General features: G+C 42.0%; 1 protein-coding gene across 1 annotated transcript in view; it reads left to right on the top strand.

Annotated features, from left to right (window-relative positions):
• Cfap58 (cilia and flagella associated protein 58) overlaps positions 1 to 23,450 on the top strand; it is a 127,908-nt gene that overhangs the window by 54,005 nt on the left and 50,453 nt on the right. The window contains exons 11-15 of the mRNA XM_071611701.1: positions 3,262 to 3,453; positions 13,860 to 14,021; positions 14,630 to 14,776; positions 20,628 to 20,768; positions 21,721 to 21,944. Of these exons, the coding sequence (XP_071467802.1) occupies positions 3,262 to 3,453; positions 13,860 to 14,021; positions 14,630 to 14,776; positions 20,628 to 20,768; positions 21,721 to 21,944 (866 nt within the window). The remainder of the gene's footprint in view (positions 1 to 3,261; positions 3,454 to 13,859; positions 14,022 to 14,629; positions 14,777 to 20,627; positions 20,769 to 21,720; positions 21,945 to 23,450) is intronic.

The following is a 23,450-nucleotide window of genomic DNA, read 5'->3' as shown; positions in this document are numbered from 1 at the left end:
CTATTATATCTGCCTGCAACCAGTTGAATGGGGAAAGAAAACTCTGAGGCAAACAAAGGTAGATTAGACTAAATAATAGTGCTCAATTTCCCCCTAAGCAGCTGCTCACAGTCTACCATTCTCTGGCCCTGAATGGAAACTGCATTATCAGGGGAGAGCACAAAGGGACTTTGGAGAATTAGCATATAAACCAGCGGGGATTTCAGAGTGTTTTGCAGATTCTGTTTTCATTACTGGTGTGTTATTTGGCATCTTAAGCCGTTGATCAAAATTTCTGAATTTAATATCTATAATCTACAATTTAGGCTAATCCAAAAATTATAAGTGCAAGGACTAATTAGATTTTTACTTTGAAGGCTTAGGGATGAAAATGGCAGACAGTTATAGAAAAAGTCTAACCTCTCCTCCATCTATCCTTGCTGGATTGTTGTAGGTTTTTGTTTTGGGGCCTTGTCCCTCCGGTCTCTTGAGGTTATTGTAGAGGTCCAGAGCTGAGGGGTTGGGGAAGCCTAAAGACCTGGAGGCTCTCCACTGAAGGCAGGGCCCTCTCTTTCTTCCTTCCAGAGGAGTCCACTGACAGTCATTTAGATGGACTACTTTCAAGGATTTAGGGCAAACTTTCCTGCCCAAGGGTTTCCTGGGAAGCCACAGGTGTGCAGGGGTGACCAGGACAGTGTGACCTCATCACAGTAGAAGTAGCCTTTGTTCACTCTGACTTGAATCATTCCTTTCCTTTAGGTTTCCCAGAATTGAATAAATGTGAACAAAACAAACTATGCTTCCCTTTAAAGTAGACTACTTAGGAAATCTCCGGAAATAGCAGGAGATTGCTTCTTTTCATGCTAGGCTCTTATTAAGAAAATCATTCAAATTCTTTCCCCCTATAATCCTGGAAATTATTCCATTAAGCTATATATGTATACATATTAATCATACTATTGGATTTAGATTTTTAAATTAATTATTTTTGATTTTGGTACTGAGGATTGCACTTGGTGGGTGCTTTACCACTGAGCTACCTCATCAGTCCTTTTTATTTTTTATTTTGAGACAGGGTATTGATAATTTGCCTTTGATCTCGCTAAATTGCTGAGGCTGCCCCCAAACTTGTGATCCTCCTGCCTCAGCCTCCCGAGTTGCTGGGATTACAAGTGTGCACCACTATAACCAGCTTTTAAATTAATTTTTAACATGCACAACATTTAATTCATTTTTATTTTTTATATATTGGTAAACAACTAATAGGTTTTATGTCACAATAGGACATGTAGCACAACAGCAGTTTTACATTCATTTGTTTGCTTTAATTAATGTTGTTTCCTCCTTTAGGGAAGGGTGTATTTTCTAATTATTTTTCCTGGCCATTGTAATCTTAGCACTGGGCTCTGCAGGTATGCAATCAACCTGTATTGATAATAAATTCTTTCCTCACTGATTTGAAATGCCATCTTCACTGAAAGAATGAATGACATAGTTTTGACAGGCAGCAACATGGAGATTTTGTGGTTCTTTCATTGTTGTGTCAAAGTGTCTGTCTTTTACAGAATAAATGTCTATCAAACACCTGCAAACAAAGTTGACCTTTTCTGTTTTCTATGTCATTACACAACCAATGTTTTATGGGCGGGTATTTGACCTGTTTAGAGGGGAGTGGATTTTGGACCTAGCTGCAAGTCTGGGTTAGCTACAGATTTGAGAAGGAACTGTAAGAAGCTTCAGGATACAGGGGCCTCAGGAAATGAGAGGATCCTGGCCTGGAACCAGTTCTTGGGAAGAAAGGCTTCTCTCCTCACCACTAGACTTCCTGCAGAGTTCCTGCTTCCTCCCGGGGAAGACTGTCTCTCTGTTTGCCAGTCCATATGGCCATGACCAACAGCTGCCAATTTTTCCTCTTCTACAGAGAAAGCCTAGGACTGGGGGTGCAGCTCAGTGGTAGATTGTCTGCCTAAGAGGCACAGGCACTGGGTCTGATCCCCAGCACCACACAAACACACACGCGCAGAGAGAGAGAGAGAGACTAATGAAGGCTCTATTTCAAAAGTCCCTGGCAGGGTCATTCAGTTGTGGCTAGTGTGATGAACTCACCCTTCCTTTTTTCCTCCCTCCTTCCCTCCTTTCTTTCATTCATTAACTGGTATTAATTGTACAAATTAATGGGTTTCACCGTGACATTTCCACACATCTCTGTATCCTGCGTGGATCACATCTTCCCTCTTTTCGACTCTGTCTGGCCCTCCATTTCTCTGCACCTCCCCCATGTCCCCTTCCCAGGAGGTGGACCCTCCTGTTGAGCATGGCTGCTGGGATGCACGGCTGTTCACTCCACATTAGAGGATATTGGGCAGCCCCGAGGCATGTTTCCATTTTGGTACTGGAGATCAACACATAACTTCCCCCCCTAAAAATGTAGGTGCCTGTGTCCCATTCTAGATCCACCAAATCAGAAATGCTGGAGCTAGGACATGGGCATCCACGCTTAAAAAAAAATACACACACACAACCACACACACACACACACACACACATATAATTTTTTATTGTGGTAAAATATACTAATATATACTAATTCTAGGCATCTGCATTTTTTTTTTTTTTTTGGTACCCGGGATTGAACTCAGGGGCACTCAACCACTGAGCCATATCTCCAGCTCTATTTTGTATTTTATTTAGAGATAGGGTCTCACTGAATTGCTTAGTGCCTTGCTTTTTGCTGAGGCTGGCCTTAAACTCCTCCTGCCTCAGCCACTTGAGCAGCTGGGATTATAGGCCTGTGCCACTCCACCCGGCCGGCATCTGCATTTTTAAAAACAGATTTTTTTCCCTTCATGGTCAAAGTCTGAGTTATATGATTGGGTTCAATTGTTGTAACCTCGCTAGATAAAGACTGGAGCTGTGATGAGGGTTAAAAGCATAGACTTTGGGGTCAGCCAGCTATGGACGTGGCCGTGCCACGTCCCTGTCACATGAACTTGTAGACAAGTAGCTTAACACCCTCAGTCTTTGCTTCTCCCCTTAAAATAGGAGAAACATAGAGCCTGCTTCTTAGGGATGCTGGTTTGCCTACTGCATCTGTAGGAGTATTTAAAGTGCCTTGGGCCAAATTAACACAGTAGGCTCTTTATAGTCCATAGAGAATAGGATTATTTCATTCATACCAAAGACAAGGCATCTAATTATTTCAGGGATGAGATAGGAGGTGAACGGAACCCTGAATCCTCAAACATCAGGAGTGACGTGGCTGCTTCGCTCTCCCGATTTTAGAACATGCTCAAGGCGGTCAATGCCACCCAGAAGCAGATAGACCTGGTGAAACTCCACGAGCAGACCAAGAGGAACCTGGAGGAGGAGATCCAGAGCTACAAGGACGAGGCCCAGAAGCAGAGGAAGATCATCTTCCAGCTGGAGAAGGAGCGCGACCGGTACATCAACGAGGCCAGCGACCTGACCCAAAAGGTGAGCCCCTGGGCACTGCGGGGCGAGCGGGGGCGCGGGGCGCGTTCTCCCTCTGCAGCTCTGGTCCTGACAGGAGGCGGCAAGGACGGTTTGCTCAGCTTTCTGCCGTGGCTTGCACGCACTTGTAAGAGGAAGGATGTGGACAGAATAAAAGCCACCCCGGAGCCCTCCTGGGCCAGATTTTGAAATGGACAAGTGCTCGTGCTTGGTGTCCTCCCACCTCGGCTCTCCACACCCCCCCTCCATCCTGTGGGCATCTGCCTCTTTCCTGTTGTCCTCCTGTGCAGCCACCCCGAATTGGTCCCCCATCCCAGGGCTGCCAGCAGCATCATCTCTCAACCCTCTCTTCTCCCCATCTGTCACGGAACTCTCCTGGCTCAAATTGAGACCCCATTGATGACTGGCATTAGCCAGGTGGGTCACATTTTCAAGGGCCATTTTTATTTTAGTAACATTGTAATTGTAAAATCCCACCACGGGTAGAGATGCACACGTGGTAACTGAGTTCTAGAACTCCTTTTCTTGTCAACTACTTAAGGGAGAAGGCTCAAGGCCATATGGATGACAAGGACTTCAGGATGTGGGTTTTGCTTTAACCAACTGTCCTAGCACCTGGTGGGTGTTGTGCCTGAGTCGTTTAACTAGTACCCTCCAAACTCCTAGATGTTCCAGGCAGAGGTCTGGAGATGGGGTTGCCGGACTGGGGAGTAGTGAGGGTTATAGCTGTGAGGCTGAGAAGAGATTGTGGGGAAAAGACTCATGTGAGCAGTATCCCCCCCCCCCCACCACCAAAACCTCTGCTGTGCATTGTGAGCTCTCTCCTTCTCTCCAGTGAAATCCACAGTGCATTCTACCAAAGCTTTTGCATTTAAGCTTTGTTTTGTCTTTTGGAGTGAAATCTCAAAGATGACAGGGGATGGCCGGCATTTGAATTACAGACACAAAGAAAGCGGGGAACAAGCTTTAGTGATAGGAAATCAATGTCTTACCACTCAGGCTCAACAAATGCTGGGCAGACATTTACAGAAGCTTCTTGGGGGGGATGGTGCTGGTACCTGTGCTCTGTCTGGCTCCAGCAGAACTGGACCAAGATTCCCAGAAGACTCTTGCAGTTCTGATTAGGAGCCATTAGAGGACAATGTATTTGCTTCTTACTTAATCATCTGATAAGCCCCGTTGATTGATTTAGTGACTCCTAGAGAGCTTGTGGTCTTCCTGTTCCAGAGCTTGGACCAGGACATTGGTTTACATTAAGTTACATTAGGTTATAGCAACAAAGGTCTATTTATTTATTTATTTTTTGCTCATGTTAATGTCCCATGAGGGTCAGCTGCAGCCCTGCTTCGTGTCCCCTTTACTCCAGGCTTACTCTGCTACCCTGCCAAGCTCTGTCACCTCTTGGCTCCCTGGGGCTGTGAACCTAACATTTTTCGTATCACAGCACATGAAGAAAATTTCATGTCTGTGGTTCATGGGAGTAGGGGTTGTTCAGAGACAGAGGGACGAGCCCAGGGACGCCAACCGCCTAGTCCCACATGGCTGTCCTTTGGGTGGAGTGGACTAATATTTAGGCACACACCTGTAGCTCATACGTGGCACAGCAGTTAGGCACTCTGAATATGGGACAGAGCTCCAAGCTCTCCCTGAAAGTCCTTTTTCCCCTTTTCTATATGGCAAACTCCTAGTCATCCCTCAAGACCTAACTCAAGTGCTCAGCAATCCTCCTTTGACTCTCTGGGGACAGCTGGTTACTGCCTACTTGATGTGTTTGCCGATGTCTCTGGATTAGCACCTACCAACCTCCAGAGTAGTTACTTATCTGCATTTTTGTTCCCTCTGCTTTATGATCGGCTCTTGAGCTCAATAAATTTATTTCCTTCATTTCTTTATTTCTAACATCTTGGCACATAGTAGGCACTAAACAAGTGTTTATTAAACAAATGGGTAGATGATGAAAGGTAAAAAGAATGCTGCTACTAGTTGGAATACAGGACTGCATGTTTTTCCCCCTGCTTCCTTGTAAAGATGAGGTCCTGGTACCAAGTTTTACTGTCAACTGTTTTTCACAATTTCTGGTGTTGAAGTGGACACCAGAACAATTTAAGCACAAGTTCTTACAATATTGCTAATCCACTACAATAGTTCTATCTTTTCCTTAGCCCCTGACACCATCTATCATTTGCTGCAGCAACTGATGTCATCTCTGGACTTCTTACGAAGGACTTTTTGCCCCCTCTCCATCTTTCTTTTTTTTACCGTCCACACACACCAACACACACACACACACACACACACACACACACACACACACACATCCCTGCATTCCTGCAAATAAAAAGCTCTCTTTCATATTTTCTATTTGTAGGACATTGAGGAATAATGAAACTGACATTTTCATTTACTTCTAAAATGAGTATACATTGTTCCAAGTTTATTCTTTTGACCTGTAAATTTCTGTTATCAAAACCAAACCTAAGAGAAAAAAATAAGAAATGCAAAGGTTTTAAAAAAAGAATATTCTTCAAAGCATAATTTATAGTCATCAAAAACAGGAATCAGCCCAAATGTTTTTTTTTTTTTAAGTTAAATTGTGCTACATTTATTTGATGCAATATTAAGTTGCTTATAATCATTGTTTGAAAATATGTTTAAGTGGAGAACTTGTTCATAACATGAATATGAGAAATACAGTGTAAACTTAATCATATATAATTTAACCCCAATTTTGTGTGTATGCACACAAAAAGGGTTGGAGGCACACGTCATTGAGGTGGTCGTGAAGGTTAAATGAAGTAACATTTGTAAAGTGCTTAGAAGAATCTTTAGCACATAGTAAGTGTTAGGTAAATGATAAATCAATTTGTTTGATAAATAATCCAGAGTTATTTCTCAGAGTGGCATTTGAATGGAGCTATTTCAACTCCTTATAAAATGTCAATAAGGTGCAGGTGTAAATGAGACGTTTTTAACAGCATCGAACACTAGGACCACATAAAGCCTGATGTTGAAATGTAAGAGACGGGTGATAATTTGAAAGCCAACAGAGGTGAGTTGAGAAAAGCCTAGGGCTCCACTCATGGTCCCTTGCATTTTCTTCATCAAAGAGACGACCTGAGAAGAGGTGGGAAGGTGCTCCAGAGCTTTCCCCTGCCATCTGCCCCTTCCCCAGCTCGGGGTCTGTATTGGGCGTGGGTCAGGTGTCACTCTGTGCTTGAGTCAGGGATCTTCAGGGAAACAGAACAAATAGGAGGATTGGTTCATGTGATTATGGGGACTGAGAAGTCCCCAGCTGTGCCCTCTGCAAGCCGGAGGCCCGGGAAAGCTGGTGGTGTAGATCAGTCTGAGCCTGAGGCCTGAAAACCAGGGAGCCCATATTGAACCCCAGTAGGAGGGTGAGCAAGGTTGAGATGAGGTGTCCTAGCTCAAGCAGGCAGGTAGGGAGAGCTCCTCACTCATCTCCCTTCTGATCCGTTCAGCCCACCAAGTGGACTGGGTGATGCCCACCCACATGGGGGAGGGTAACCTACTTTACTGAGTCCACTGAATAAAATGCGAATCTCCTCTGGAACCCCTCCCCTTTACAGATGCACCCAGAAATGATGTTTAATCTGGGCACCTTGTGGCTAGTCAAGTTGACGCATGAAATTGGCCATCATGTCCCACCTTCCTTTGATTCAACTGTTTGTGCCCAACTAGACAGGACCGTAGCCAGCCCAGAGAGCATGTGGGCAGGAAGTGTGGGAATCGATGTGGCTAAGGGTGTTTTGAGGAGCACAGCTTAGAGGGGTGACAGGATGGAGAGAAGCCGCCTTGGATGGAGGGCACTCTAGGAGTGACAGTTATCCATTTGCTATAGCAGCTCAGAGTAAAGGGAATTGGAATGGGCTCCTACAATTTCTCTAAATGAAGGAATACTAGAAATCGGGAGGTGGACTGGGGATCTTGCACTTCACTGTGTTTCCTGTGGTAGATTTGAGAGTGGATTCTACTAGAGTTGGATCAAGCTAAACCCACCCTTTGTGGTGTTGCTCTTAGATGGCAACAACTCCCAGGTTGCTCAAGGATGAATAAAGGAAAGAACAGCTTAACGGAGCCTATGGGAAATACGCCTTAGAACCAGAAAGAGAGAGACCAGTTTCTGAGAGCCCCAGGCAAGAGTCCTGACTCATAAAACACATCGATGGTAGGACCTTTAAGTTGAACCCTCCGAAAGAGCTATTTGTAAATAAAACGTAACTCACTATTCATGATTTCATGAGATTCAACCTAACAGAAGAAAATGCAGAGAAAAGGTTTGGCTTCCCTCAAAGAGAATAAATATGGGAACCTGCCATCAAGGGTTTCCTTGCTTTGGTTGGAATGTCATGGCCCCATCAACCACAGCAAAACGAAGTTAGGTAAGAAAAGTCCTAGGGGTGAGGAGGAGAGGTGAGGGTGGTGAGCAGGAGGTGAGAGGAGATGGGAAAGGCTGCCAGAAGGACAGGGGAAGGAAACACCAGCATCAGGCAGTGGGCTGGGCTCTTCTGGAAGGCTGACCAGTGGGGTTTCCAGGGGCAGGAAGGCTGGAGGAATCCATGAGAACTGGGATGGCCCATGGTGATGTCAAGTTCTTCACTGTGCCATGCTCCTTCAGTGACAGTCTGTTGCATCAACCCCACAGATGTTATTGTGCTTTGTGGGGCAGGGCAGGGGTGAGGTGAGGTGGTGCTTTCAAGGTCTTAGAAATAAGCAAGGAAAGCAAATGTTCAGTGCAGAAATATTGTCTATAAATAGATATCTTCATAATGAAACAAAGCTCCTGTTTCTTTGATGCTAATTGGAATTTTATGCAGAGCATCTTTAATCGGGTAGCACTCTGGAGAAGGCAGCAAGGGGACATGCACAACTTTTAACTTTTTGTGTCATCATAACTACTTTCCTGAAGAACAGGATTTGATTCCTAGAAAATCAAATTGATTAGTTCAGCACTAGTATTATATAGTATGATGTAATGTGACCTGTCACAATTGTCTGTTGACATTTAGTAAGTGACTCAATTACCATATGTTAAATACTTACATGATGACACGAATGTGTATTCTTTCTCTCAAATCAAAACATAGATAGGTCTCTCTAAATTTAAAATAGAGGATAAATAGAGGAAGCAAGGGAAACTGGGGACTTTCAAAATTTCACATGCATGGGCACACATAGGTGTTTTCTGTTTCCAAAGAAGGAGTTTTCCAGTTTCATCGTGAAGGTAAATGCATCGTCAGCATTCATACCATTGACCTTGAGCCAGAAAAACTTCCGAGAGAAGTTCACTGTACCGATATTTCATCAAATTTAAGTTAAAGGGTTCCAAATTCAATGACCTACTTTCTTATCCAGCCTCAGTCTCTATGATGTTTTGGCTGTGCTACAGTCTCCAAGGGGCATTAACTGTTTTTTTTTTTTTCCCAAAACTTTTATTTTATTATTTATTTTTATGTGGTGCTGAGGATCAACCCCAGTGCTTCACACATGCCGGGCAATGAGCCCCAGCCCCAGCCCCAACTGATTTTTTAATTTCATTCTTACTTCTATTGGCGGGTGGTTTTAACATTTTGCACTGTAAGCATTCTCTGGACTCTTTCAAGTGGGTCTATAAATGCTAGGAGATCTCTGGCTGTAATAAAACTTCCTATATTGGAGTATGATTTATCTCATGAGCTGGTTTGAAGTATTTGGAAGTGTCATCAATTAATTAAGCTCCGGCTCCACCCCTGACAATCCTGCAGCCTCAGATGCACCACTTTTAACAGGGGACAGTCTATTGATAAGGAATTTGACCCCTACTTAACTAACACCCCACAGGCTTTCTAAATTTTTAGGATTTGAACTTCTGGGTGCCGTGGGTTTGAATGATCTCCATCAAACTAAATTGAGTCCGGACACTTAGAAATAAATTGCCTCGTAAATTGTCTTTCCCCTTAGTTTCAATACTTGTTATTTTTTTTTCATTTGCCACTTAAATTCCCTCTATCTTCTTGGTATCATGATGGGTTCTTGTTACCCTCAGCTTCAGGAAACCAGAAACAAGTGTGTGATTTTGTGCACTGTTGTATGCAGAAAAGATGGCCCATGCTAGTTGGATGCTCAAAAAAGAAATGTCCTTGCCTCCATCTTTTTCTCTGGAGCATTATTCTACCTGTGCAAAGGATTATTCTTGTTATAACATCTCTCAAAATGACTGAACAAGCAATTTTTCTCTTCTCTGATGTGCTGCTTGCTATGCTGAATGCTGATGACACTGTTCAAAGTATTTTCCATCTATTTGTTTCACTGACCCTAAAGAAGGCAATGTCTTTTCCATAAAAAGTCTAAATTTTAGGCTAAGATAGTGCTTAAAAAAAAATCAAACAACAGATCCAGAGTTGGGCACCTTATTTAGGCTTTTTATTTATTTCTAACATAATTACCAGTGTTGATACATTAACGGTCTGCCTGCTACTCATTTTTTAGGATTCTGAAGATGTGGATTAAAGAAATGATGGAAGAAGGAACAAGATACAAGATTTTTAAAAATTTTGGTTCCAGGACTGGGGTTGTGGCTCAGTGGTAGAGCACTCGCCTAGTACATGTGAGGCCCTGGGTCCGATCCTCAGCACCACATAAAATTAAATAAATAAAACAAAGATATTGTGTCCATCTACAACTAAAAAATTAAAAAAATTTTTTTTTTTGGTTCCATCCATACATCTTTCCCCCAGACCTCCTGGTCTTTGATTTTGTAATCTTGTTCCTTTCAGGTCCTCATCAACCAATTCAAAGCCATTCACCTCTGAGTCCATGTGTTCTTACCTTAGGCCATTTTCTTTCCACATCAATTGGATGATAACAGAAAATAACAATAACAACAACAACAACAACAATAATAGCAAAAGCTATAAAATATTTTATATAACTCTAATTCCATAAATTTTAAAAATTGGTTGAAGTTGATGATTCTCTTGAAAACATGTGCTTCAAATTCAAAGGGAAATAGAAAACTTAAAAAAATCAATACCTGCCAGGCACAGTGGTGCACAACCTATATCCCAGCAGCTCAGGAGGATGAGGCAGGAGAATTGTGATTTCAAAGCCAGCCTCAGCAACTTACCAAAACCCTGTCTCAAATAAAAATAAAAGAGGGTTAGGGATGTGGCTCAGGGATTAAGTGCCCCTGAGTTCAATCCTCAGTACCAACAAAAAGAAAAAAAAAAATCAAATCAATACCTGTGGAAGCCGCTGAAAAGTTGAGAGATAATTAGCTTCAACATTGACTGTGGACCTAATTACTTTACAATTAAATTCCTTCAAACTTGTATGAATCAGATAATTCTCTTGTCATAAGATGATAACTATATAACTTATAGTGGTATAATTTATGTGTGTATGTGTGTGTGTGTGTGTGTGTGTGTGTGTGTGTGAGAGAGAGAGAGAGAGAGAGAGAGAGAATTCAAGAAAACTGCTGATTGTATGCTTTGTGTCATGTTATTTGGGGGTACACCAATAAGCATTGCTTTATTGATGTTAAATCATTGCTTGGGATAGTTGAGGGCTAAGAATGAAGAGGTAGTTTTCACAAGTGATGGAGATCTTTAATATTAACTGCTTGGATAAGATGCATAGGTCCACCCTCAGAAACTACCTGTTAATTTTCTAGTTTTGGGTTCTCCCAAAACACCATGTGAATATCTGAATTACTGGTTGTATCCATTCATTGATTACCCTTCTGTGCCTGGCAGACTCACTGGAGGTGAGCCTGAGCGTAGAAGGTGTGTCCTTTTCCTCTTTGTAACAACTGTCCTTTTATAGCTTCTGCAAAAGGAAGGTCTTCAGTACATGTTCTTACGTGAGTGAATAAATGAGTGAGTGAGTGAATGTGTAAACAGAAAGACGCTTCATTCACTTTATGAAATTTGCACAGACCTTGACATTCAAATAAAACTAAAAAGAAAGCTATAGGCTATATCACTTGGGAATATGTATGCAGAATCCTAAATGGAATTGTGTCAGACCAAATCTAATAGTACATTAAAAGAATTATGCAGTATGACCAAAGAGGGTTTATCCTGAAACTGAGAGGGTAGTTTTCTATTAAGAAAACTCTTGCTGGTGGTGTGGAAATGTAAAGTGTTACTGCCATCTTGGAAAACAATCTAACAATATTGTTAAAGTTAAAAATATATATGTTTTTCAAGCCAGCTATTCCACTCCTGGGAATCCATCCCCCAGAAGTAAAAGCACAGGTGAAGGAGAACACATGTACAAAGTGTTTCCTGTGACCTGGTTCAAAGTGGCAGAAAAGTGGAAACAAGTGAATAGTCACAGAGAAACAGCCAAGAGAGGGTGTCACACTCATATTGTGGGACATTATGCACCTTTAGAAGGGAATGGACTGGAGCTATTTCAGATGATTTCTCCAAGGCATTATTACATCTAAGAAGCAGAGTGCAAACATGTATTCCAAGATCCCATTTGCCTAAAAATAAGAAAACAAAACCTCCAAAGCAAAGCAAAACAAAAGACAAAGAAAAAAAATTCTTGCAGCTGTATACTTACTCGTTGACCAACTTGGTGAATATTACTTCTTCTTCTTTTTTTTTAAATTTTTACCTCAGTTTCTGTCCTTGCAAAATTGGGAGGTGAATCATCACATTTCATCACATTTCATAGGAATCATCACATTTCACAGGAATTTTTGTAATGATTAAATGAGTTAATACCCATAAAATGCCATGTTCAGAAGAAGCACCTGATGAATATGAGTTTTTATTGTTATATTTGTAGGCCTGAATAAATTATGCAAAACTCAAAAGAAAAATATGAAAGGTACATATTAGATGGTTAACCAAGTTATACTACATGGAGAGGGGTGGTTATGGGAGTTCAAGGGAAAAGGAAAAGCCAAGCAAATAAAAGAAATGTACTTTTCCCATTTATGAATTTATTTTAAATTATGGAATTTGTATTATGTATAAAGGAACTAAGATTTTTTAAATGGAAAATGTATTGGTAAGTATATCAAATTAATTGCTCCAATAAGAAAATAATACAAAATGATATGTATTGAAAGACATTTACTAAAATTGAATCCCATCCTTCCTTAAATATTTATACAAAAACTTTGGAAGATGCTTCTATAAAGACATAAAGGGTAAATATTTTAAACAACAGACTTCTATGGTCCTTATCCACCTTTAGTTTCTAGGCATAATGTCACTTCCTCTGAGGAACCTTTTAGGGCTGTTACTTCAAGTATGTCCTCATTCTTCCATTCTCTGTCACATTGCTCTATTTCCTCTAATTATAACCATGAGTTAAGAAAAATCCACTAAAATGACATGAAATCTCCATAAGAATTTTCTCCTTATGTGTTTTAGTCATTGAACATTAATTAGGCACATTAGTTTCATTGATTCAATGTTTTCTTCACTAACATTTTTCTTCTTAATGGATTTTGTTTTGGGTTGGGCATTTCTGGGGGTTGAACCCAGGGGTGCTACACCCTAGGCCTCTTTATTTTGTTTTGAAACAGGGTGTCTTGCTAAGTTGCTGAGGCTGGACTAGAACTGACGCTCCTCCTGCCTCAGCCTCCCAAGTCACTGGGATTACAGGCGTGTGCCACCAGGCTGAGCTTTCTTAAGGAATTTTTAAAGAAGTCTGTCCTTTAAAAAAAAAAAATGAATTTCTGTGGACTTGCAACTGAGACTCGTACTTTCTACTCTATGAGCTGATGTTGAGAGGAATTGACTGAAGCCGGGATTTCAGGCCCTGATTTTCATACTTGCCAAAAGGGGGTGGTCCTGCTGGCTTCCCGTTTTCCTAAAAATGTTGTGTGCACAATAGATTGCATTTTTATGAAGTCCTTTGAGTTCCCTTGCTGGAATGGCCTTGACATTGGCAGGACAGTTTCAATTGCTGTCAAGGGCTAAAGGCCACTTTTCTTTCTGGTGGTTGATGTGATAAAGTAGCCTGTATGGCCAAACAGCTAAATTATCTCTTCTCTTTCTAGTGCTTTCCCTTAAGCTCTGTATAATAAGCCTGTGGCTTTTTTTTCTTTTCTTTTCGTTTTTGGTGGGTGGGGTAGTCAGGAGAGACTTTCCAGAATTGAAAGAATTTTTCCATCTTTTTCTTTCTTGTGTTCACAGAATAACTGTGTTAAGCCTTCATAATTGAGCAGAACTGCAGTGCAGATGAGATATATGCTTGCACCTAATCAGCGGGGTGGAATTTCTGTGTTGTGCTGCCATGATTATTGTCGCAGTCAGATTTTCTGATGGCTGGCATCTCTACCAGCCACCTTTAGATTAAAAAAAAAACAAAACAAAACTCTATTTGTCCCATGACCGTAAGCACAGATGGGCTATTCAAGCATATTCCTATACTTCTGTTTCCTCCAGGTCCTCATGAACATGGAAGACATAAAAATCCGTGAAATGCAGATTTTTGACTATAGGAAAAAAATAGCTGAATCGGAGACTAAGTTAAAACAGCAACAGAACCTGTATGAAGCTGTGAGGTCAGACAGGAACCTGTACAGCAAAAACCTGGTTGAAGCGCAGGTAAAGAACATATTTATATGTTTGCATTTTGACTCTTGCTCACCCTGGGTTAAAAGAGGTTCTGGTGCCCTCGTGGCAGGAGTTAAGATGAGATTAAGAAGCAGTCCTGTGCAATTCACCTGGGAAAGAAGACTGATTCATACAGAACTGTCAGGTGGTTGGAAATGGAAATGACACAACTTCATAGGATGTGGAGATCATGGTCCTTCTTTTAATTATTCTGTAGGATTACCTTTCTCCTCTTTGTTATTTTTAAAACTGCTAATGGCAACCGAGAATCAGAAGCAGCAGTACACTCTTGTCATTTAATTGCAGAGCTTTGCTTTGAAATATTTTAGCTATGATGTTTGTTGTGCTTCCAGTTCCTTTAATAAGGAGAGGAATAAAGGGTTGTGTTTGTATGTGTGTGTGTGTGTGATACTCATTATGTATACTTTGTATATGTCTCATGAGACTGTTTTGAGTCATTGCTATGAAGTACTTTGAGGTTGACGGGCATTGAAGATACAAAAGAATTGCCCATCGTAATTGGTCAAGAGAACTTTGTCTCGAACTTCCATAGAGATGGTGATGCTTATTTGATTCACTTTCTTCTTTCTTTTTGTTAGGATGAAATAACAGAAATGAAGAGAAAGTTAAAGATTATGACCCATCAGGTAGATCAGCTGAAAGAAGAAATCTCTGCCAAAGAGTCTGTGCTTGTGAAGCTGAATCTGGAACAGCAGCGAATAGAAAAGGAGAAGGAGACACTGAAGGTACAGACCTTATAAGAGACACGGTGGACCAGTGGTCCACTGACCCACTAGGGACAGTCTCCACTCACTGAAGGCACCCAGGGGCGGGGATGACAACCCAGGCTGCTGATGGTCTTCACTGCCGGTTTTCCCAACCCATCCTCAAGAGGCATCAGGGCTTGCAGTGGAACAAGGGAGGGAGTGGCACATAGGCAGAACAGCGTGTTTATGCTGGCCGTCCTGCATCAATGGAAAGAGAAGATACCCAGATGCCCAATAAGTCCTTGAGCTCTCAGATCTCACAGGATTTTCCATCTGCAGCCCTGGTCCAGCTCTGTGCGCTCACCCAGCCCTTCCCAGCTCCTCTGGGCCTTTAAAAAAATTTTTTTTTTAAAATTTATTCTCGGTAGTTATACATGACAGCAGAATGCATTTTGATTCATTGGACACAAAGGGAGCACAACTTTCATTTCTCTGGTTGTGTCTTTCTATAAGATGACAGTTTGTCTCTCTGTTCCTAGTGAAGTTCCTTTGTGTATGTGTGAATTTTCTGCCTGAAGAATCATTAACTACCAGGTGTGAGAGCTTTGTTTGGTTTGCTCCCAGCCAGGTTCATGTTCACTTTCCTCTGTGGGTCTAAGAATTTTGCAGCTGTTCTTCTAGGGACCACCTGTCTCCATAGATCTTACGAGGGCATATCCTTCAAATCTGCCAGTGTAGAATATTCTGTTTCTACTAACATAAGGACTCTGAGAAAATATACCAAATAATTAAACCATTTCAAATTCTCTAACCAAACATGTTTCACTGCACACATCACTAACCCTGACATCATTTCCTTTCCCCCTTGGATCCAATGGATTTCCCTTTTACTTCATGTGACTAAAGGAATTAAAAAAGGAGACAATGGTGGTATTTTTTCCTTTGAAAATGTGCATGCTTCAGAACTGCTCACAGGAACCGTTTATAACAAATTAGAGACTGAACACCTCAGTTTTTGCTATATTAGCTTTCAAATGTAGTCCCTATCTTAAAAAAGTATGTCTAGCATTGGACAGATTTAATATCACATTTCCTTGATTCTAAGATGCCATAGATAGAAATATACACTCTCAATCTAATAATGTGTAGTTTTGGCAACCTAATGGTAGGTTTTCATGGAAATAGAACTACTGAGATAAGGTTAAAAAAAAAAGATACGGTCATTGATATATTTACCTGAGACTTTTATTTCTCCAACTGCAACTTATGATAGAAAAAGAATAATTCTGCATTAAATTTTATTTACATATAAAGAAATATACATACATTTTTTAAAACTTGAAAATATCCTAAATCTTTGCCCTTATCCCCTGTTCAAAAACAGTTTCATGGGAGCAGTTCATCCACCCTGGAACCTGCAGTGGGATGGGGTTTATTTGTTGCTGAATGAATCAGAAGGATCTCATTATAAACCTTGCTTCACCAGGGGCCTCATGGCCCACGTTATCAAGGCTTCCCGGTAATCCATTGGGTGAATCATTTCTTTCTCTTGGAGGATGACATTGATTCTCTGTTTCCCAAGTGATGCTTTATCCAAGAGATTAACTATTACCTATAGCTGAGTCCAGGGTGGAATTAATTGCCTGCTGTAAAATTCTGCTCTCGAATAAGTGATTTCTGTACAAAAGACCAATACTTTGATGTGAGTTAGTATTTACTTCAATTATGTCCTCCACCAACAGGCATCTACGTATAGCGCCAAAAAAAGCATCAAAATAAAATAAAATAAAGGGCATTAGGGTCCTGTTTTGTGGCCCTGGACCAGCAGAGTTGGTAGCTGGTGGAATGAAGGGTGATTAAAAGGTTTCTGCTCTGGAGGGTGAGCTCCAGATGGGGAATCCCTGGTTGGGATGGCTTTGGGTCACTGGTTGGAGGCTTTGTGGAGCTGGATGCTTTTTCTTCCAGCATTTCCCATTAAGGCAAGAGTGGGGAACAGAGGAAGAATACCCACCTGATTTATTATTTGAGGTTATCCAAGGATGACTTGCAGTGGTGCTCCGACTGGATAATTTCGGCCTATCATTAAGCCTGTTTGACATTCTTTAGAAAAATATGACAGCTCCAGTGTTGAGTTTCAGCCTCTTGACTTTTTCAGCTTAAGAATTTGAATCACATTCTACACAGGTCTCTGGATTTCATGCATCTAAAGTTTGCAAACCAACACGGGGGGGGGGGGCGGGAGGACTGATTCTAGTAACTTTGCCCCATGACACATTCATCTTACTTTTGTGAGGTCTACAAAGTGGTGTGTGTACATAATCCCCGATGGAGGGACAAGCCTAGCCTGCTTGCTAGGATGATATACCTCTCGATAGGACAACCCAATCTTCTTCTCCAAGCCTGTAAACAAACAATTGTCATCATATGTCACGGTCACCCTCTTGTATCCTCCTCAAGTGAAAAATTTTGTTCCTTCCCAAATTCCTTCTCCAGTTGCTACCAGGTTCTTTGGACTTCTTGGGATTCTGGACGTTGTCAGCATATCATGGTTATGACAATGTCAATGTTCTCTGTAGATGTTGCTGCATCCGTGTTCCCTTGCCCAGTCTGTGCCAGTCCTGTTTTCATCAGCACCAAAGGGGCCATCTTGTTTGCAGTGTCTGTCTTCTAGTCCTAACAGGTCCATGATTCTGTCTCGTCACTTCCCAATCATCCCTCATCTATCTGACAGCACTTTGATTCTTGGTGAATAATCCAACGACAAATTCTCTTGGGTCCAGAGCTCAGTACTACATTAGGACCTCGCTCCAGGGCACCACATCCTTTTACTTAATGGATTCTGTAGTATGACAGAAAGGGGGAGCTGTTATCTGAGAAAGGGTGGCAGGGACGAGGTGGGGAGAGAAAGAGAGACAGCCTACTTCCTCTGTGGCCAGAAGACTTCAGGTCGTCCATGCAGGAATGGACAAGGTTCTTGCAAGGGTAGCTCTTGAGATATGTTTTATGCTCCAAGCAAATGAGATGGTATGTAGTTTGTAAACACCTTCCACAAAATCATACCATGACAGGGGCAGTGACTGAATGGTGTGTCCTGCCATCTCATTACAACTGCCTGCCACCAGTAGCACTTTGATGGGTGCAGAAACCTCAGGTCCCTTCCAAGATGCTGCTTGATGTGATTTTGGGTGCACAGCAGTTGTTCCCATCTTTCCTGGGTGAGACAGCTCAGATTTATAACTGCTAAATGTATTAGACCCAAGGTATTTTGTTGATGTTCACATTTGCTGCCAGCGTCTAATGCCACATCTTGTTTACAGCCCATAAATTTATGACATAAGGAGACCACTCGGAATTTTGATATATTATGAAAAAAGCACCTAGCAATGCCAAACGCACGAACGGTTTTACATTCCAGACAGATACTTTTACACACTGTTGATTGCATTTTAATATAACAGGGGTTTCATTTTGTTCTGCTGATGGATTCTGATCAGCTCTCAGCACTTAGGAACAGAGAAGTGAGTGTTGCAGGTATGGGAAAATAAAAGTTTTATTAAAGGAAGCAGGAGCCAAACAGGTATTTTATTGCTGTCTCTGCTGTCACCTTAAATGATTATAGAAACAGAAAGGCTGGTTCTTCCCTGACTTTCCTATCAGGCAAAACCTGTAAGTGGTAAATACTAGACCAGATCTTTTCTCAATAAGCATTTCCTTTTGCTTATCCCTGGAAAAAAACATATTTCATGAATGAACAAACAAAATGTCATAAAAGAAACCCCTGGTTTTATATTACAGTAGCTGGTTGCATTTAATTTGCACATCTCTTGCTGGGATCTTGGTATCTTCTGCGGTTTGGGGGGCATTCATGACTGCTGCTGAGGTGTGGCATTCATGACTCTTGGTGTTCATGAGTGAGAGGCAGACCTTGACCTGAGTTGGGTTGGTTCACAGACACGTGTAAGAATGGAGTTGTCTATTGTCTTGGTGACCTTTCTGGGTGTGTGTTTATGTGTGTGTGTGTGAGTCCCAATATTTACTTGAAAGGAAAACTTACAAGTCTTTCACTGTCATCTGGCAACCTGCAAGCAATTGACACATTGAAGCCTTAATGTCATCTTATCACGTCTCCTGTGAGCTCAGGCATGGGTTGGGGGAAGCAAAGCTCTCCCTCCTCATTCGATTGGGTCACTTGTCCTCCTCAGCTGGGCACGAAACCTCTCAAAGACACATTTTGGTTCCTCAGTGTGTGCTCCATCCTGTGCATGGTGTGCAAAGCCTTTCCCAGTCCAGCCCAGCTGCTTACCGGCCTTACCTCCTGCTGGTTCCTACCTAGCTCTCTACTCCAGCCACGGGGAATGTGGCTTCCTGGTCTGCCTCCTTCTCGACAGCCAGGGACCTGACTGGTTCTTTCTTCTCTACTCCAGGCAGAAGTGGAAACTCCTTCCTGTGTTTTCTCATGTCCTCCTCACACAGGTTGATGGTGTGTTCACCCCAGTGGCTCTGTTCATCGTCTCCAGTGGGTGCGGGATCCTTCTTCTTACTTCTGATTTCACTGGGATCGATGGGGTGGTGACAATAGAGGGAACACAGGCTTTGGCATCCAAAGCGCCTGGCTGGACTCTCAGCTCTGCTACTTACTGGCTGTACTTATTTGCTTTTTTGTCTCTGTGATTGCGTTAGTAAAATGGAGAAAAGAGTTGGTAAAACATGCAGCATTGTGCCGAGGGTATGTAGTCACAAACCTACTTGTGGAATAGAAGTGGGTTGTCCTTCAATGAGAAGAATTTCTCTCAGTTTATAGCACCTCTTCCGCATCATTCCTGTGCTTTCCATATAACCTCAAGGGCCACACTCAGCTGTGAGCTCTCTGATAATGTGTCCCTGATGACCCTGGTTCACTGATGACTTTTCCTTTGATCTCCTGTGACATAAATTTACTTCATGATAAAAAAAAAAGCTACTGAAAAATTGTTGCCTGGGCTAATTAATATTTGCATAATATTTGTGTATCATCTGGGTTGGAAATATCTTAGGACTAAGACTTACATCTTTTTTTTTTTTTTGGTACCAGGGATTGAATTCAGGGGCGCTCGCCACTGAGCCACATGCCCAGCCCTATTTTGTATTTTATTTAGAGACAGGGTCTCACTGAGTTGCTTAGTGCCTCGCTGTTGTGGAGGCTAGCTTTGAACTCTGGATCCTCCTGCCTCAGCCTCCTGAGCCACTAGGATTGTAGGCATGCGCCACTGTGCCTGGTGGCTTACATCTTTTTTTTTAGCTGGGTCATCAGGGACACATTATCAGGGACACATTATCAGAGAGCTCACAGCTGAGTCTGGCCCTTCTTTCTCATCATGCTGCTTCCATTAGATAGACACATAGTAGTAGTTCAAATTATCTTTGGCTAATTTGATTTCTGCTTGCAATGGGCTCTTTCTTTGCAGTGAATGTACTGGTGGCGTTAGGACCATGCCTGGAATGGAAGCCTGTCCTCACCCCTGCATCTTCCTCTGCTCCATTCTTAGTGAATTCTCTTGGTGAGAGAAGCCATGCTGTGGAATACCAATGAAGCTACATGTATACAGACAAGTGATAGGAATCCCTCAAGGGCACAACTCACAGAAAAACACGGTCACCGTAATGGGCATTGCTATTTCCTTGTCAGTGGCCCTGCATGCATGTGTGTGTGTGTATGTGTATGTGTGTGTGTGTGTGTGTGTGTGTGTGTGTGTGTTGTAGGTCTCTGTTGGGCTTGTGAGAGTGATCAAATCATGTTCAATGAAACATCAAAGAAAGCATAAGCCTAACTGGGCATCTAAACCTGGGCCCTGTCGTCCTGGTTTGTGCTGCTGTTGAAGGAAATTTGTTCAAATCATTTACTCTTTGTCAGGCGGAGCTGCAGAAGCTGAGACAACAAGCCCTGGAGACGAAACACTTCATTGAAAAGCAAGAGGCCGAGGAGAGAAAACTCCTGCGAATCATTGCTGAGGCCGACGGGGAACGATTGAGGCAGAAGAAGGAGTTAGACCAGGTAGAGTCTCCTCATCAGACTCTCAACCGCAGTCACGAGTGATCAATTCCAATTTTTATGACTCCTCTGTCCTCTTTCAGCAATGCCAGCCTTATTGGGAGGTCAGCAGCAGAGGCCCATCTCTTGTTGATTGGGGATGGAATAGTCACTCATTTGATGGGCTTGTATTTACAAGCACTTCTTAGGCATCAGTTCCTCCTCCAGGCACAGGGGACACTTTGGTCAAGAGAAGCACGAGTTCCCGGTTCTCAATGAGCTTACGTTCTAGGGCAACATAATAGCTCATATGTAATTGCAATTAATAATTACATATTTGGGAGCCAGAAACTCAAATGCATAGTGTGGGGCTTAGAAACTTAAATGATTTCAAGGACCTAGCAGAGAAAGTTAGTCCCTACAAGAACGCTAAGAAGTGGTGGTACTTGACCAGACTGTTGAAATTTAAACATCAAAAAGCAAACGGGTTGAAGCGGCTTGGGAGTTGGAGGCTGAAGGATTGCAACTTTGAGGCCAGCCTGGGCAATCTAGCAGACTGTCTCAAAATTAAAATAAAAAGGATTGGGTATATAGTTCAGTAGTAAAGTGCTCCTGGGTTCAATCCCTAATACCAAAACAAACAAACAAACAAAAACCAAAACAACACAAAACAAAAAATGACAAATGGGTTGGAAAAAATATACCATCAAATAAAATGATCCACCCACGGGCCAAGAATTTTTGGATCGCTGGGCTATTAACATTATTACAAATTATTTATTGCACAGTGGTTTCTGTGCAAAGGGACCCCAGACTCTAGTGGAAGGAGCCCAGTGTTGAGGGTCTAGCAGGCGATTCCAGTGGCCGGTGCACGTGGCGCCCACATGGGCATTTGCTAGATATTCGTGGGCTGAATGAAGGCTGCAGCCACAATGAAAAGCGCGACTTTTCCATTCCTGGGGGCCCTTGTTTCTAGGTCATCAGTGAGAGAGACATCCTGGGGTCTCAGCTTGTTCGGCGCAATGACGAGTTAGCTTTGCTCTACGAGAAGATCAAGATCCAGCAGTCGGTGATGAATAAGGGCGAAAGCCAGTACAACCAGAGGGTGGAGGACATGCGGATCCTCAAACTTGAGATCAAGAAGCTTCGCAGGGAGAAGGGGATTCTCGCCAGGAGCGTGGCTAACGTGGAGGAACTCAGGTAACTGGTAAGGGCATGGCACTCTGCGGGGAGCTTCTCACAATTGTTGGTCATTGAAAGTCTTCATCAAATTAACTGGATAAATGTATTCTGCATGATGAAATTATCAGCCAAGAAAGATTAAGAACTTTCCCATCCACCCTACATTGCCCACCAGGCAAAACGAAAACGAACTTGTTTCCTTTCAAGGAATTTTGGGCAAGTGCAAAAAGGTGGCACATGCCTGTCATCCCAGTGGCTTCGGAGGCTGAGGCAGGAGGGTCACGAGTTCAAAGCCAGCTTCAGCGACTTAGAGAGGCCCTAAGCAATTCAACGAGACTGTGTCTCAAAATAAAAAATGAAAAAAGGTCTGGGGATGTGGCTCAGTGTTAAAGTGCTGCTGGGTTCAATCCCTGGTACCAAAAAAAGGAAAACAGATTATTTAAAAGAATGATTCTGGATTTTTAAAAAGGACATTTCAAGTCATATCACAAACACCAACTAGTCATGATTCAGGAAAATTTCTTTCCCCAATGAAAAAAGGTGGATTTCTTTAATAAGGCAGTGTGTAGGGGGTGGAGCAGCAATATTTAAATTTCATCCGGGTAACTTTACACTTTGCTCTTGGAACTACATATGGGATGAAAAGAGGTAGGTGGAAATTTTAATTCTATCACTATTTGCAAATCTGTTTTCTTAGAAGGTAGTCAGATTTTCTCTCTCACTCTTGATTTATCTTTTGCAGCTTTACTTTAGCTTAGTGTGTATCTTCGTCTTTTTTTTTTTTAATCTGGGGTGCCTGAGATCTACTTTTCCTTGGGGAAAACAGTGCTTTGTTTTATATGGGGAGCTGCAGGAAACCAAATAAGAGCATCTGATCTTTTCCCAGTAGCTGTCCGTATTCTCCAGGGGCTTGTAGAGGAAGTCTCCTTGACCACTCCTGATAAGGACACAGTTTGGATCTGCTTCTTAATTTAATTGAATTAGAAGATAGTTTTGATATTTAGACACAGGGAATATATTCAGGAATACTAAGACAGCCACCATCAGGGATGGATCAATACTTTTTTTTTTTAATCTTTTAAAGAATTGCTTGTATTTCGGGTAATGAAAGTAGTGTAAATTCATTGTAGAAAACATGGGAAATGCAGAAAAGAAATCTAAAGAAGAGCTTAGAGAATCACTCATACCTTTACTACCATTGACATTGTAGAGACAAATGGCTTCATTCTAAGTAGCTATTGAAAGATCTCCAGTACTATCAGCCACCAGTTATTTTTATGACACCCATAGAGGGCCAACTTTTACCCATTTCTATTCAATAGTGCTAGTTTGTGGACAATGGGTTTTATTTTTCTTTTCAATGAGAAGACAACTTGATACAGATTGGGAGCAAGCAGTCATGAATTCTAATCTCAGCCTTGTGTGATCTTGGGCAAATCACTAAACTTCTCTGAGCTTTTGACTTGTAGTTACAATAAAATATGAAAACAAATGTAATGTGCCTGGCACAAAGTCTAATAGAAA

Source organism: Marmota flaviventris, chromosome 4 (assembly GCF_047511675.1).
Source record: "Marmota flaviventris isolate mMarFla1 chromosome 4, mMarFla1.hap1, whole genome shotgun sequence".
NCBI lineage: Eukaryota > Metazoa > Chordata > Mammalia > Rodentia > Sciuridae > Marmota > Marmota flaviventris.
This window is presented reverse-complemented; position numbering and strand designations above follow the sequence as displayed.